Genomic DNA, 13,967 nt, shown 5'->3' on the forward strand with positions numbered 1-13,967 from the left:
GATATTCTTTAAAATATATCTTATTTTTATTTACCTCGCTGAGAAGTAATATGTTAACGGTTAATTACCATAGAAATGTTTATAACCTTACAATTACTGTAGAAAAAATTTACTTTTCCTTATGAAAGTGGAAAAATATTATTTTTATGTATTTACAAATTATTCTAAAGAAACTCTTCTGGACCCAAAAGTCATTGTAAAGAAGCCCTTTTGAAGTAAACAAAAAAGAGTTATTCTAACGAAACTTTTATCTACAAAATGTTTTCGTTCACTTGGAAAATTTTTACTCTCACGTCACTTTCTAAACAAATATTAAAACCTTAACACTAGGATTTTTTTTTTTTTTAATTTAGTTCCTACTTTTATGTGATTTTAGTTCAAATTCTGCTGCTACTCTTATATGACCATAACTAAGGAAAGTTACAAATTTCAGAAAAAGTTTGCTTTTGAAGAACGCTTTCCTAATTACGTATTATATAGTTTAATAAATTGTAATAAAAAATTTATTACCTCCATTAATTATGGATTTTAACTTCTTCCAGTCCACTAATTTCTACCTTCTATCTATTTTGGAATAAACTTTCTGAAATAAATTTGTACCCATCCGAAATAAGTAGGTGATGGTCCAAGAAATCAGTGATGAATAGATATCCTTAATTACGAATTCCTATTAGATCCTTTTCAAGGATGGCAAGACCCTATATTCTCTGGTGCTGTCACAATTTTCTTACCTGATTGCAATTTGAAATTGTTGTAAAAGATCTAACCACAATCACCCTTTTGTTCCATTTCAGTGAATCTACAGAAATTGCAACTGTAATAAAAATACAGAAATTATAAATTTGAAAACTTGAATATTCCCTCCCAAGTATGACAGCTGAGACTAACAGCAGAAAAATGTCACCCAGGTGTCTTCCAATTACCAAAGCGTGGTCTCTGCTCTGTCACTTTCCTTTCCTAGGCTGATTGGAGTATCTTCTTATAATCATGGAAGGTGCCATGGAATGGTGCCACTCTTCCTTCGGATACAACCCATAGTTCCTCCACGCTTCCAGAGATAAGGTGTTCATCGTGACTCACCTGCCAAAACACAAACGATTGTTTATGAGCGAGCACTCAAATCGAATACTAATATTAAAAAATGAGGTGTCAGAGAGTGTTTAACATACCATTAGAATGCCTCCTTGGAACAGGACAAGACCTTGGATAAGGGCCTCAACAGCATCCAAATCCTACATGTTTGTTATTGCGTTCTCAGTCAATTTTTTATTTAGGTTCGCTGAATCTTAAGCCACAATATACAATACAAGCTGCACTGTAACTTCTTTGCACTCGTTTATAAAACAAGACATTAAAGTTTCTTCTTATGGGTTGTTTCCATTGAACCCTAATGCTATATTCCAAGAAATCCTCTTGAAAAATGAAATTGCCAATCTACATCCAATTTGTTTTGCAAAACGTCTCGTCGAGACAATTAGTATCAGTAGTTTAACTAGCCCCATAAAAAAAGTTAACAAATAAAAATACCCAGTAATTTTCCTGTTAAGGGATTTCAATCTTATTACTATAGCTTTCACATGCGATGTCATTTTAGGAAATGAAGACAGAAATTACAATGTAAGATTCAGTGCACTTCTCCTCGCTCTAGTTGCTTGCATACCATTTTAAAAGAGAAAATAAGCACCACCATGATGAAAAACTAAAACTAAGACTCATAAGACACATGGACTTTCCCTGCAACAAATAAGACAGTAAACAACAAACAGCCCACCAAGAAGCAACAAATAATGACGGAGAGACAGCAGCATACCAGATGATTGGAAGGCTCATCAAGCAATATTATGTGTGGCTTCTTAAAAGTTATCTTTGCAAAGGCAACCCTGCTTTTCTGACCACCTAGTAAAGCATTTGGAGAAGTCAAAAGATATAATTCACAACAGAAAGGTACATTTATTTAATATATGTGCCACTCACAACACCCACGAGTGTTCCAACATATAGTATTGCTGTTCCCAAAGATAATTAACGAATCGTTCATGAATAATGATGACTACATGAACTGTGACAAAAGTACCTGACAAAGTATACATTGGCTGCAGTGCAAGATTTCCAGTTACACCAAAAGAACCTAAGTGAGCTCGAAGCTTCTGATCTGGAACTCCCTGCAAAAAGAATCAAATATGAAAAATTTAATAATCTAATTGCAAGAGCTACTAAACAAGTTTTGACAAAATCACCGAGTTACAGGCCCAGCACCCAATATAGACCTGACCACCCCCCCTCCTCTCTTTCAAAAAACAAATTCACAAGAACTATATCATGAAAAGAGGTGACAATTATCAGTTTGCACATGCACAACCAAATTTAATTTGTTATACTGATCATCCTTGCATTCTTCCCTATTGGAGTACAGTTTCCCCAAACAAAAAAATAGATCAAGCTCCAGGTGTTTGGTTTAGGCCACTCTCCTCACTCACATTGAACCCAAAACCATTAAACCGGCTTTCTCATCCTACTTGGTATGAAGCTATGAAAGCAGAATATGCCCTGCTTCACAATGGAACTTGGTCCCTAGTCTCATTACCACCCAACAGGACTTCCTTTGGCTGAAAGCAGGTCTTCCACGTCAAAGAGAATATTAATGGCACTGCTAACAAGTACAAGGTCCTGCTGTTTGCTTAAAGAGTTTCACCAGTAGCTAGGTTACAACTTACAACTATATGAAACCTTTACCATCATCAAAACTGTAATGATTTGTCTTATCCTCGCCTTGGCTCGCAACATTGACCTCTTTCAAGAGCCTGATGTTAATAATTCCTTCCTGAATAGCACTCTTGAGGAAGAAGTTTACGTGACTCAAAAAATGGGTTTTTGGTTTGGTATACCTCGTCTGCAAAATCGAACAAAGCCACCTATGGATAGATTGGACCCAACCCGATCCATGTTTTATTGTTACAGATGAATTTACATATGAATAGATTGGATGGATAATAGATAAATAGATTGATTTGTCACCCCCAATTAGAATGATGGGAATATCAACTGTCAAGCACTCCATTAGTCAGTGATTAGAAGGATGGGAACCCCGATAGTCAAGCATTTGATTTAAGATTAACTCCCATACAACATTCAGAAAACAGGTAATTATCTCTGAATACAAGGAACTCACAGGATAGCAGCGCATCATATACAGTAGAGGATTTGAGGATAAGTCCAGACCATCAACATGGTGCTGACTGAACACTGCTATACGAACCTGTAGTAGTAAAGATGTGTAATTAATGATCCAAAATAATATTGAAATAAGAGAATACATCACTACGGATAGAGGAGCTGCCACTCTGATAATTCAAAGTTCCTGAGCATCACGTAGTAACTTGTAAACTTCATTACCATTTTCAAAATTATACATAAACTGGTTTTAAAATTCACAACCGATTTAAACCATAAACTACTGAGACTTCAGTTGTTAACGCTATTATGGATAAAAACAATAGCCAATAAGTCATGCAAGAATGGAGGTGAGACAAAAAGAAGTTACTTTTATTTATGAAATTATAGGACAATTTTATCAATGTACTATAGTTACCTTGGCAGAACGGAAGACAGTCCCAGAACTGGGCTGAAGTTCCCCAGCAATTAACTTAAGTATAGTTGATTTGCCAATACCATTTGGTCCAACCACTGCAAACATTGAGGATATAATCTTCAAGACATAACCAATATGGCAGTGCCATGCCATTATATCAACAAACTCTCCTCTGACCCCCACCCCCAGAAGATACAACCCAGGAATGAATGACATGTCCAACACATCCAGTCATGACTCATGCAGAGAAATCATAAAACTGAATACTATATGATGCCAATATAAATTGAACAAAAATATCTATATCGCAGCAAGCATTCAAAAGGCATGAGAGAACTCATTCCAGGAACTACAATAAGCATTATTCTTACTTGCAATGCGGCTGTCAAGATCAATCCCAAAGTTCAAATTCTTAAAAAGAAGGGGGCCCCCAGCATAACCAAATGATGCATCACTGCACACATGATGAAAATTTTCAATTTAGCTCACTGATAAGGCCTAAATGCTGTACGTGACACTTTATATTTTGGTATTCATTGGTGCGTATAAATCAATTTAGTCCTTATAGAGAGTACAAGAAGGGATACCTGAAACTTATTATGGGTGGACCAGGTCTATCATCTGGAGTGGGGAACTCAAATTTGTAGCTATATCCCACCAGAAAAACATACAGTTAAAAACTTAAACAAAGCTAAACAGAGAAACACAATAAAAGAAAGCAGTTCTTACTCAGGATCATTAACAATTTCATCCACATGGCCCATTCGGTCCAAAGCCTGAAATATATTTTCCAAGGATAAAAGGGTTTATGATACAAAAATATCAGATTTAATGATTTAAACTGAAACTTAAAAAAAAAAAATAGAAACCAGGGAGCTACTAAATAATACAAACATGTGAACGTGACTTTTTAGGCAACTGATTTACAGAGAGGTAATCTGACAATAACAAGTACCTTGATTCTAGATTGAACGAGTGATGCCCTCTTTGCATTATAACGGAACTTGTCAATAAAGGTCTGGAAGAAAACAAAACATCAAATGTCAGATGTCAAACAGAATCTTGAGTAAAATGCAACAGAGGCACAAGTTCTGCAAATTGCAAACAGCAATCTTTGAAGGAACCAAATGGAAAATGTTCTAGACAGACTATTATATGATAATATGCCTTTTTTTTCAAGTGTTCAATTAAAAAATGTCAAAATAAATTGTTATAATTAGATAAGTTTTTTCGTAAGAAAAAAATAGTCAGTTAAATACTTTTCATAGAAGCTGAAAAGATTAGCATCTGAAAAATAACAAAATAAGAAACAGCATAGTCTACTCAGAAGCAAGCTCAAGAACTAATTAAGGAGTATGTATCTGTATAATAAGGATTCAATCAATATAACTAATACTAACCCATACAATAACTAATATAGAAAGAGAGAGCATGCGTGTGGACTGTCTAGACACAATTCATCCTAAACCATATTTTTTTAGTTTCACAGGTCAAGACATGTTTCTGCTACAAACAACCTTTTCGAACTTGGTGACCTCAACTTTATATCTGATCTTGAAACTGCAGCTATCAAAACCCTATTCCTTGACCTCGGATTCTCAATGGTATGTTATTGTTAAAAATTCTTCAATAAGTTAATGGAGAGCCAAAAAAAGGTTTGTTAAAAGATACGCTGATAAGGAGCACCAGTAACAGGTTTGTTATAAGATAAGCTAATAAGGACATGTATACATGTGATAGATGTTAATCATAGGTCATTGAAGAATCAGGTATATTGGCGTCAATTGCCAAATTGATTGGGATTTGGGAGAAAAGAAAATCCAGCCTAAAGAGATCACAACAGCAGTTGTGAACTCTAGTGACCAACTTGCCCAAGCAAGGCTCTTACATGGCCCCCATGTCAATTATACATGTGATAGGTTTGGCACATATGATGTGTTGAAAACTGTTAATATTCATAAGGTTTCTATTCTAGAGAATCAAAGTCTAGGAAATCTAAACACTCTTACTGGCTAATCATTATTCTCGTAAGTTGCATTTTATGGTTACTGTTCTCAAATGTAATCTCTCAATGAATGATTACATACAGTGAAGCTGCTAAGTGCTTCCTGGTTGGGGAACAGGATCGTCTAGAGGTTTGTGTTTTTTGATTAAGGGTAAAGGCGTAACTTTTATTTTAACCTATAACCCACAGTTTTCACTCCCTCCTCTTCCTCAAAATCAGCTCTTCCCTCCCACATTCTGCCTCTGTTTCCAGCAGTGTCTCCAGTGACAGTTCCAGCAGTGCTACAACCTAACCTGCAAGTTCCAACTTAAAACTACATTCTTTTTCTTTCTTTTTCTGTTCAGCTGTAATGGCATCATCTGGCAAACCACCCTCTGCCACTCATCCAGTTCAGCCAACCTCTTCTTGATATTCTCCTATTTTCGGTGTTTTACTTTATTTTTAAGCATAAAGAACATATACATAATGCAATATAAATCTACTTGAGGATCAAAATAGCGTTCATACCCAGTTATCAAACTCGAGAGTCTACATAGACTAATGGGAGCTCCAAAGACTCAACTCGTGGGAGCTTCGTAGACTCAACTTATGGACCTGACTTGTAGACTCTTAGTCTACATCATATGAAAATAGATGCTATACTCTTAGTAAGTGCATTTATACCTAACTCAACCTCACAAAACCAACTTAGAGGGTGAGGTTTACCCCTACTTATATACTGTAATTTGACTTTATTTGTAACCGATGTGAAATCTCTAACACACTCTCATGCCAAGGAATGAACATCTCAAGTGTGAGATTAGATATTTGTGGGTGGTGTAACAAAGGACAATGCAAATTCATAAGACAGGATTATTAGTTATACACCAATAAGCAACAGTGCTAACTTCTAAAGAACATTTTCTACTTATATTAGCATTTTTTTCATTTTTAATTGCTGACACTCTGCAAATACATATTTTAGACATATCTGAACGCATGAATGTTAGATACGTTCTCGACGCAGGTACGCTGGCCTGATGAACGGAATGGTGCATCACATAACAGCCATAATGAACTTCACTCATCTTAATAAATGGATTTATGCCTAACTCAACTTACAAACCAGCTTGTAAGGTGAGATTTGTCTGCCACCTATATATTGTAATTAGGTCTTATCTCTAGTCGATTTAAGATCTCTAACACATACCATACTAATTCAATATTTCAACACCATAATCAATCAAAATAATAGACAAAAATTCCATAACACAACACCGTAATTCCTCTATTGTCTGCAATATATTGACACTATTAATTAAAGGATATGATCGTCGCAAGAAAAGCCACCAAGGCCAACCAAAGATAGGTGACTCCAGCGGAAATGAGTTGCAGAACAGAAACTGGAGGAGCAGTTGTTGTTGCTGAGACATAGGGAATGGGGTAAGAAATGCGCAGACAAAGGGGGGATTTAGGGTTTTTAAGCAATCTGAAAGGGGAGAAGTCCATTTTAGCCTTTAAACCCTCAAAACAAAGCAGTTTTGAGGGCAAGGATGGAAATTGACCCATTTATCTGTAGTGAGTGATGCTATTGTGCCAAGTTAGCCTGTGTTTTTGGCTCTAAAAAGGAACTTGGCCACAAGAACCACAATATGTTCCCATGATTCCAGATCTGTGGCTGCCAAAGGTCTCCATTCCCACCACTATGATAGGGAATATGAGAAAAGCCTCTTCTCCAAGGGTTTCCCCTTCACAAAGAGCAAATGTTCAATTTACAAATGACAACTTATCCCCCTCCATCCTACTATCCAACCCTATTTTATATCTAATAATTTCACACAGCAAGCTAATATTAGAAAGTACATTAAGCATGCCATCAATGTAGTAACAGCATAGTTTACCACCCAGGTTCTAACTTCTAACATGAATTAGCCAGAATACTGGACTAATAAATATCATAAAATATAGATTAACCAGTTTAGCCCCATTTAGAGGCATAAGGTGTAGCTCTTGTTGTATAGATTAACAAATTAAGGATTCAAATTAACAACCCAGTAGACTAGCATAACAAAGCAAAAGCTGAAACGAAATAAACTATCAACACAGAAGAATAACCTTAACAGTTGAAAATAATACCTGCATATGAGATCTTGCGCGCTCGTTTGCCTCCAATGCTTTTTGCTGGTTTTTAACTTGTTCTTCTCGAGTCCTCTCAAAAATATCATAATTCCCTTTGTAAGTAGTCAACTTTTGGTTTTGCAAGTGAACTATATCAGTAACCACCTGGGAATGCAGTTAACAAGTTAAAAACTATGCTAGTAACACATTTAGAGAAAGCACTTAACAAACAAAACAACTGACCAGATCAAGATAAGCTGATATATTACCGTGTTTAAAAATTCTCTAGCATGTGAAACAACAATAAATGTTTTTGGCCATTTAACTAAGTACGACTCAAGCCATAAGACAGCATGAAGATCAAGATGATTCTGCAATAAAACAAAATTCATAAATTCTATAAACAGAGGCATCCATGAATCACAGAAGAAACTTGGAATGATGAGTCACCGTAGGCTCATCAAGAAGCAATATATCAGGCTCTATAAACAGTGCACGGGCAAGAGCTATTCGCATCCGCCATCCTCCTGAAAACGTTTTTGTTGCCTTCTTCTGCATCTCAGGAGAGAAACTCAAACCCTGAAATTGCCCTTGATCAGTAAGACAATGATTTTGGAAAGAGTGTTTCTGCTTCATAAATATTTACTACAAATTTTAGAAATTCCTCTACTAGAATGTTTGAGACCCTCATCTAAAAAGTGTTAGAGTACAGCTTTTGTATTTTGTACCATTACCTGGTCTCCTTATAGAAAATCAATTATGCAATAAATAAGGTAAACTTAAAGACACATTAGCATAAGAATAAGCTACAAGCCTACAATAATTCAACAAGATTCAAGTGGCTAATAAGATAATAAGACTTTCCAACAAGTGGCTCTAACAAACTATGATACAAATCAACAATGAACTTACCGCCAATATAGATGCTGCTCGTGCCTCTGCAGAATCAGCATCAATGTGTTCAAGCCTCTTATATATTTCCTCAAGCCTTTGTGAAATGCTATCCCTGCCAAGCAATCCATTTGAGTCACCCTTTTCGATTTTGTCCTCAAATTCCCTCTGTCAAACAAACACAACATCCTCAGTTATCCCAGTTTCAAGAGCAAATACAAACTGCAAGCATAGGAAAACACATTCAATTCCCCACCTGTTGAGCAACTAACTGAGCTTCTTCCTCAATAAGCTGAGTCCTCTCAATGTCAGAGTTGAGGACACACTGCAAGGCTGTGGTATCATCACCTGTCACCTCTTGTTCCACATGCAATATTTGACAATTCCTCGGAACACCATCAATGGCATGCATAGCCATGTGTCTAAGAAAAGTGGTTTTCCCCGTCCCGTTTCTTCCTACCAAACCATAATGCCTTCCAAACGAAAGTGTGACACAACCATCCACAATTAGATCCCGCCCACCAACAGAGATATTGAAATTCTCCATGTGAATGTCCTTCACGTTAGGTCCCCCAAGGCTCTCATGCCTTACACAAACCACAGGCATACCTGCTCGCGCTGCCTCCATCTCCACCAAGTGCATTTGATATTGTGCCTGCTCATATCCTTCTATATTCAAATGAACTCAACCACAAACTCTAATAGTAATGATAATAATAATTATGACAGTAATTTTACACTATCATCCAATTACAGCCATTCACATGTAAGGCATCATATAAGACATGATTATTGACTTTTACAATAATTATCTAAAAGTGGGACATATAGCTTCTAATTGACACGTTCTGTACAGTTGACATTGTAAAAGTGCTTAATATTTTTTTTAACCATGTTAATGGTACAGAGTATTCATCAGCTTTACTAATGACTAATCTCTGTCGGGAAACTTGGCTGACCACCTCTAGTGAGGTCTCCTCTCTCAGCATTGTCTTTCCATATACAAGGCCAGATCTCCAGACATTGCTTAAGGGGACCGAGTGCAATACCACTCGGACCAACAACATGCTGCTGTAAAATTCCTTAATATAACAATGCATAGAAATCAACTTAATAATAATAATGATGATGATGATGATGATGAAATCAAGGTTTGATTTCCGTTAAGGGTTTTGGAGTCTCCACAACCACAATTGTGGTTGCATTGGCCGCACTGGACCACAATTTCTCACGACATTAAAGATCATGATGAAACCCCGACTGTAATTTAATGATGATGATGCTGATGCAACAACAATAAGCAGAGGAATTGGGGAAACACCTCTCGCTGGCGTTCATCCTTGCGCTTCCTTCTCTCGAGCTTTAGACGGTCACGTTCCGATAGCAGAGGGCCGTCGACGGGCTCGGGCTTCTTCTTGGGAGCTTCGACGTCGTCCAAGCCTTCGTTCATTCGAAACGGCGCCGCCAGGCTCCGCACAGCGGGCTTCTCCTTCACCAAACCGTGCTTCCCGAACTTGTCGCACAACGTGCTGCACACCTGCATTTAGATTGAAACAGAAGGAAGAGAATGAGAATGGTTAGGTTAGTGTTAACGAGTTTTGGTTTGCGCAAAGGGAAAGGGACTGGGACTGACGGAGCGGCACTCGGAGAAATCGTCGACACAGCCGGCAGCAACGAGGAGCTCGCCGAGGGCTTCGAAGGCGCCTTCGCCGTCGAGGCCGAAGTCGAAGTCATCGTCAGCAAGGACGTTAACGATGTAATCGACGATTGGCTGGTCTACGTCGACGACTCTTTGTCCCAAAACATCGTGCACCACTGATCTCGCCACCTCCGCCATCTTCCGCCACCACTGCGCTTCTGCTTTCCTCTGCTCTGCGTCGTGCTGCTGCTTTTGGCTTTTAGGGGTGAAAGTGGGACTGGAATAAGGTTTTGGAATAATTACACTTCACGTCCTCCTACTCTTGGAAATTATGTTCAAATCACTTCTTCAATTGACTTTTTTCTTAATTCTAGTTGCCATGGCTTTTTGGCTTATTATTTGAAGTACAAATGTTAAAAATTAAAATAAGTGAAGTTAGTAATTTTCATTTTAAAAGATTGTAAGTTTTGTATCTAAAAGAAATTTTAAAAAATATGAGTTTCTATAATTTATTATTGACACATTTGTTCTTATATTACTTTTTGGTTAGTAATTTTGTAAATAGATTAACCACAATGTTTATTTAACATAAAACTACCCATATATAAATTGAAAAAAAGGAAACCACTTACATTTGGATTCTCTAATTCTTTTTCTTCTATTTCTCAATTGTATTTTTCTTTTCTGTAGTACATATTACAACTGAGAGAGCATCCTATTTATAGGTTTTAGGAAGCTCTTTGTTGATTTGCCAACTCAATTGCTGATTTGTTGTACGGTTGCACCTAGTTGCTTTAGCTCCATCTTGCTCAACAAGTTTCTAAGTCATATTGCATGACATACACACCAAGATGTTGTCACATATTCAACTTCACATGTTGATAGCGTTACGATTAGTTGCTTCTTTGAAAGCCAAGAAAATGTTGTGTTCCCCCATAAAGAATACATATGATGCCGACACTTAATGAAAGATCTGGCCTCGTGCATGTGAGATAACGAAGACTTCCTACCAAACTCCGATATCTACTTGCATCGACACGTTCTCTTCCATCGAACTTTGAGAGTTTTGCACCAGGTTCCATTGGTATTGATACTGGGTTGCAATTTACCATCTTGTACCTCTTCAAAATCTCTTTTGCATATGTCTCATGTGATACAAAAATACCCATATCTTTTTGTCTAACCTCCAAACCAAGGAAAAACTTCATCAATCCCAAATCTGTCATCTCAAATTCTCGTCTCATTGTACCCTTAAACTCTTCTATCATCTCGTTATTGTTACCCATAAAAATGAGATCACCAATATAAAGAGCAACAAATATCATGTTACTTCCACTGTTCTTTGCGTAAAGAGCATGCTCGTAAGGACATTGCTCAATTCTTCTTGAAGTATGTATCAATACGAGTATTACATGCCCGCGATGCTTGCTTCAACCCGTAAAATGCCTCCTTCAATTTTAGTACCTTCTTCTCTTCTTCGATTTTCATGTACCGGGTGGTTGTTCAATGTAGACTTCTTCTTCAAGCACACCATTCAAGAAAGCCGACTTGATGTCCATTTGAAATATCGGCCATTTAAATTGAGTCGCTTGGGAGCAAACACCTCATCATAGTCAATTCCCTCCTTTTGTTTGTATCCCTTCACAATGAATCGCGCCTTGTACCTCTCTATCTCGCCTTGAGCATTCATCTTTTTCTTGAATACCCACTTTACACCAATGGGCTTACTTCCCTCTGGCAATTTTGTTAGCTCCCATGTGTTGTTGCGGTCAATCGCTTTAATCCATTCATCCATAACAGTTTGCCACTTCTTGTCTCGCACTGCCTCTTCAAAGCTGATATTTTTTGCATCTGCCAAAAGACATACAAGGTGTACCTCATTTGTTGAATCATACAAATATTGCAAACTTCGCATTTTAGGTTGTCGTGGTTCATCTTCATCATCGGTAGTTTCAGAATTTATACTTATTGGTGCAACGACTGATGATTCTCCAACTTCAATCATAACCTCTGAAGAATTGTTCCAATCCCACTCGCTTGCTTCATTTATTCGCACATCACGACTCACCATCACCTTCTTGCTTATCGGGTTGAGGAGCTTGTATCCTTTTGTCTTCTCATCATACCCAATAAAAATATACCTTTTGTTTTTGTCTTCGAGCTTCATTCTTTGTTGATCTGGTACGTGTGCATAAGCCACACTACCAAATACTTTGAGATAAGAAATTGTCGGCTTTTGTCCGCTCCATGCGTCTTATGGTGTTTGATCATCTAACTTCACATGTGGACATTAGTTTTGCACATAAATGACACATTGCACAACTTCCACCCAAAATTCATTTGGCATCTTTTTGCTCTTAAGCATTGATCAAACCATATCGAGAATGATCTGGTTCTTCCTCTCGGCCACACCATTTTGTTGAGGAGTGTATGGTGCGGTTAGAAATAGCCTTATGGCTTGCTCCTTGCAATACTCCAGAAAGTCATCAAAGTATACTCGTCACCTCTATCAGATCGTACAACTTTGATCTATCTATCAGTTGTCTTTTCCACCATCACTTTAAACTTTTTGAACACCTCAAATGCCTCAGATTTTTCCTTCAGAAAATAAACCCAAGTTTTCCGTGAGAAATCATCGATAAAAGTAATGAAATACCTTTTATCGCTGAAGGGTTATGGAGTAATTGGTCCACATATGTTGGTATGAATTAATTCAAGAGGTTGCTTAGCCCAATATTGAGCCTTCTTTGGAAACGAGGTTTTCACATTCTTGTTGAGCACAAATTCTTCACAAAATTTTCCCTCGTAGTCCATGTTGGGTAACTCGTGCACCATATTCTTATTCACTAACTCTTTTAGACCACCATGATGTAGGTGACCAAAATGGAGATGCCATAGCGATGCCTTATCTTCAATGTTGACTTGCAAACATTTTTCTTGTATGCTTCTTAAATTCAGCTTGTACATCCGATTTCTTGCCATCTTGATTCGAGCAACCAAACACCCTTGTTGTTCTTCAAGTGTAGTAGCCGACCTTTTAAAAATATCGAGTAACCTCTCTCCGTGAGTTTCCCCATACTCAAAATGTTGGTCTTGAGGTATGGTACGTAATAAACATTTTGGAGTGACCCAATTAAGCCATTTTTTTGTAAGTAACAAACCGTACCTCGGCCTTTGACCTCCACCTTTGATGCATCTCCAAATGACACATGATCATCTTCAATCTTTTGCATCTCTTTGAATAGGTACTAGTGACCGCACATATGGTTGCTTGCTCCCGAGTCGAGGTACCACAGAGTTCACTATTAATGTTGACTTCATCTTGAGCCATCAAAAGAACACCTTCATTCGTTTCGTCTTCCAAGGCTAGGTTGGTTGTCTCTTCTATCTTTATATCATATAGACAATCTTTTGCAAAATGCCCCACTTTACCACAATTATAACATTTGTCAGAGTTGCAATCCTTTGCATAATGACCATATTTGTGACATTTGTAGCACTCGATGTTGGAGTAATTAGGTCGATCGCCTCTTCCTCGACCATGTCCTCTTGCACGCCAATTTGGTTGGCTCGACTGTTCCTTCTCCTTATAGTACCCTTCATGACTGTTGCCTTTACCACCACAACCGTTTCCACGACTTCCACAACCACGCCCTCTACTTCGAGAATTTTGATGATAAAGTACCTTTTCGTCTTTGATTGACGCCTTGGTTTGAAGTGCTTGCTCGAGTGTTTCCTCCTCCTTC

At 37.6% G+C, this 13,967-nt stretch overlaps 1 protein-coding gene across 1 annotated transcript; it reads right to left on the reverse strand.

Moving 5' to 3' along the window:
* Positions 1 to 621: 621 nt before the first annotated feature.
* LOC137830904 (ABC transporter F family member 3) lies at positions 622 to 10,593 on the reverse strand. The gene is made up of 17 exons (XM_068638304.1): positions 10,216 to 10,593; positions 9,904 to 10,119; positions 8,839 to 9,237; positions 8,604 to 8,750; positions 8,142 to 8,270; positions 7,961 to 8,062; positions 7,710 to 7,856; positions 4,545 to 4,607; positions 4,319 to 4,365; positions 4,177 to 4,236; positions 3,961 to 4,043; positions 3,590 to 3,684; positions 3,170 to 3,256; positions 2,075 to 2,162; positions 1,811 to 1,896; positions 1,170 to 1,232; positions 622 to 1,080 (listed from the first exon to the last, which is right to left on the reverse strand). Exons 1-17 carry the CDS (start codon positions 10,417 to 10,419, stop codon positions 958 to 960), a joined length of 2,139 nt encoding a protein of 712 aa, XP_068494405.1. The 5' UTR covers positions 10,420 to 10,593; the 3' UTR covers positions 622 to 957.
* Positions 10,594 to 13,967: the final 3,374 nt, after the last annotated feature.

The sequence above is a fragment of the Phaseolus vulgaris genome, chromosome 6, assembly GCF_000499845.2.
Source record: "Phaseolus vulgaris cultivar G19833 chromosome 6, P. vulgaris v2.0, whole genome shotgun sequence".
In the NCBI taxonomy this organism is placed as follows: domain Eukaryota; kingdom Viridiplantae; phylum Streptophyta; class Magnoliopsida; order Fabales; family Fabaceae; genus Phaseolus; species Phaseolus vulgaris.

Excerpts from the sequence above, each read along its gene's own strand:
- LOC137830904 (XM_068638304.1), bottom strand. The coding sequence starts at position 10,419 with ATGGCGGAGGTGGCGAGATCAGTGGTGCACGATGTTTTGGGACAAAGA. Across the intron at positions 4,044-4,176 it reads CCACCCATAATAAGTTTCAG|TGATGCATCATTTGGTTATG; the intron begins GTATCCCTTCTT and ends TCATGTGTGCAG. Across the intron at positions 1,897-2,074 it reads GCCAATGTATACTTTGTCAG|GTGGTCAGAAAAGCAGGGTT; the intron begins GTACTTTTGTCA and ends ATGCTTTACTAG.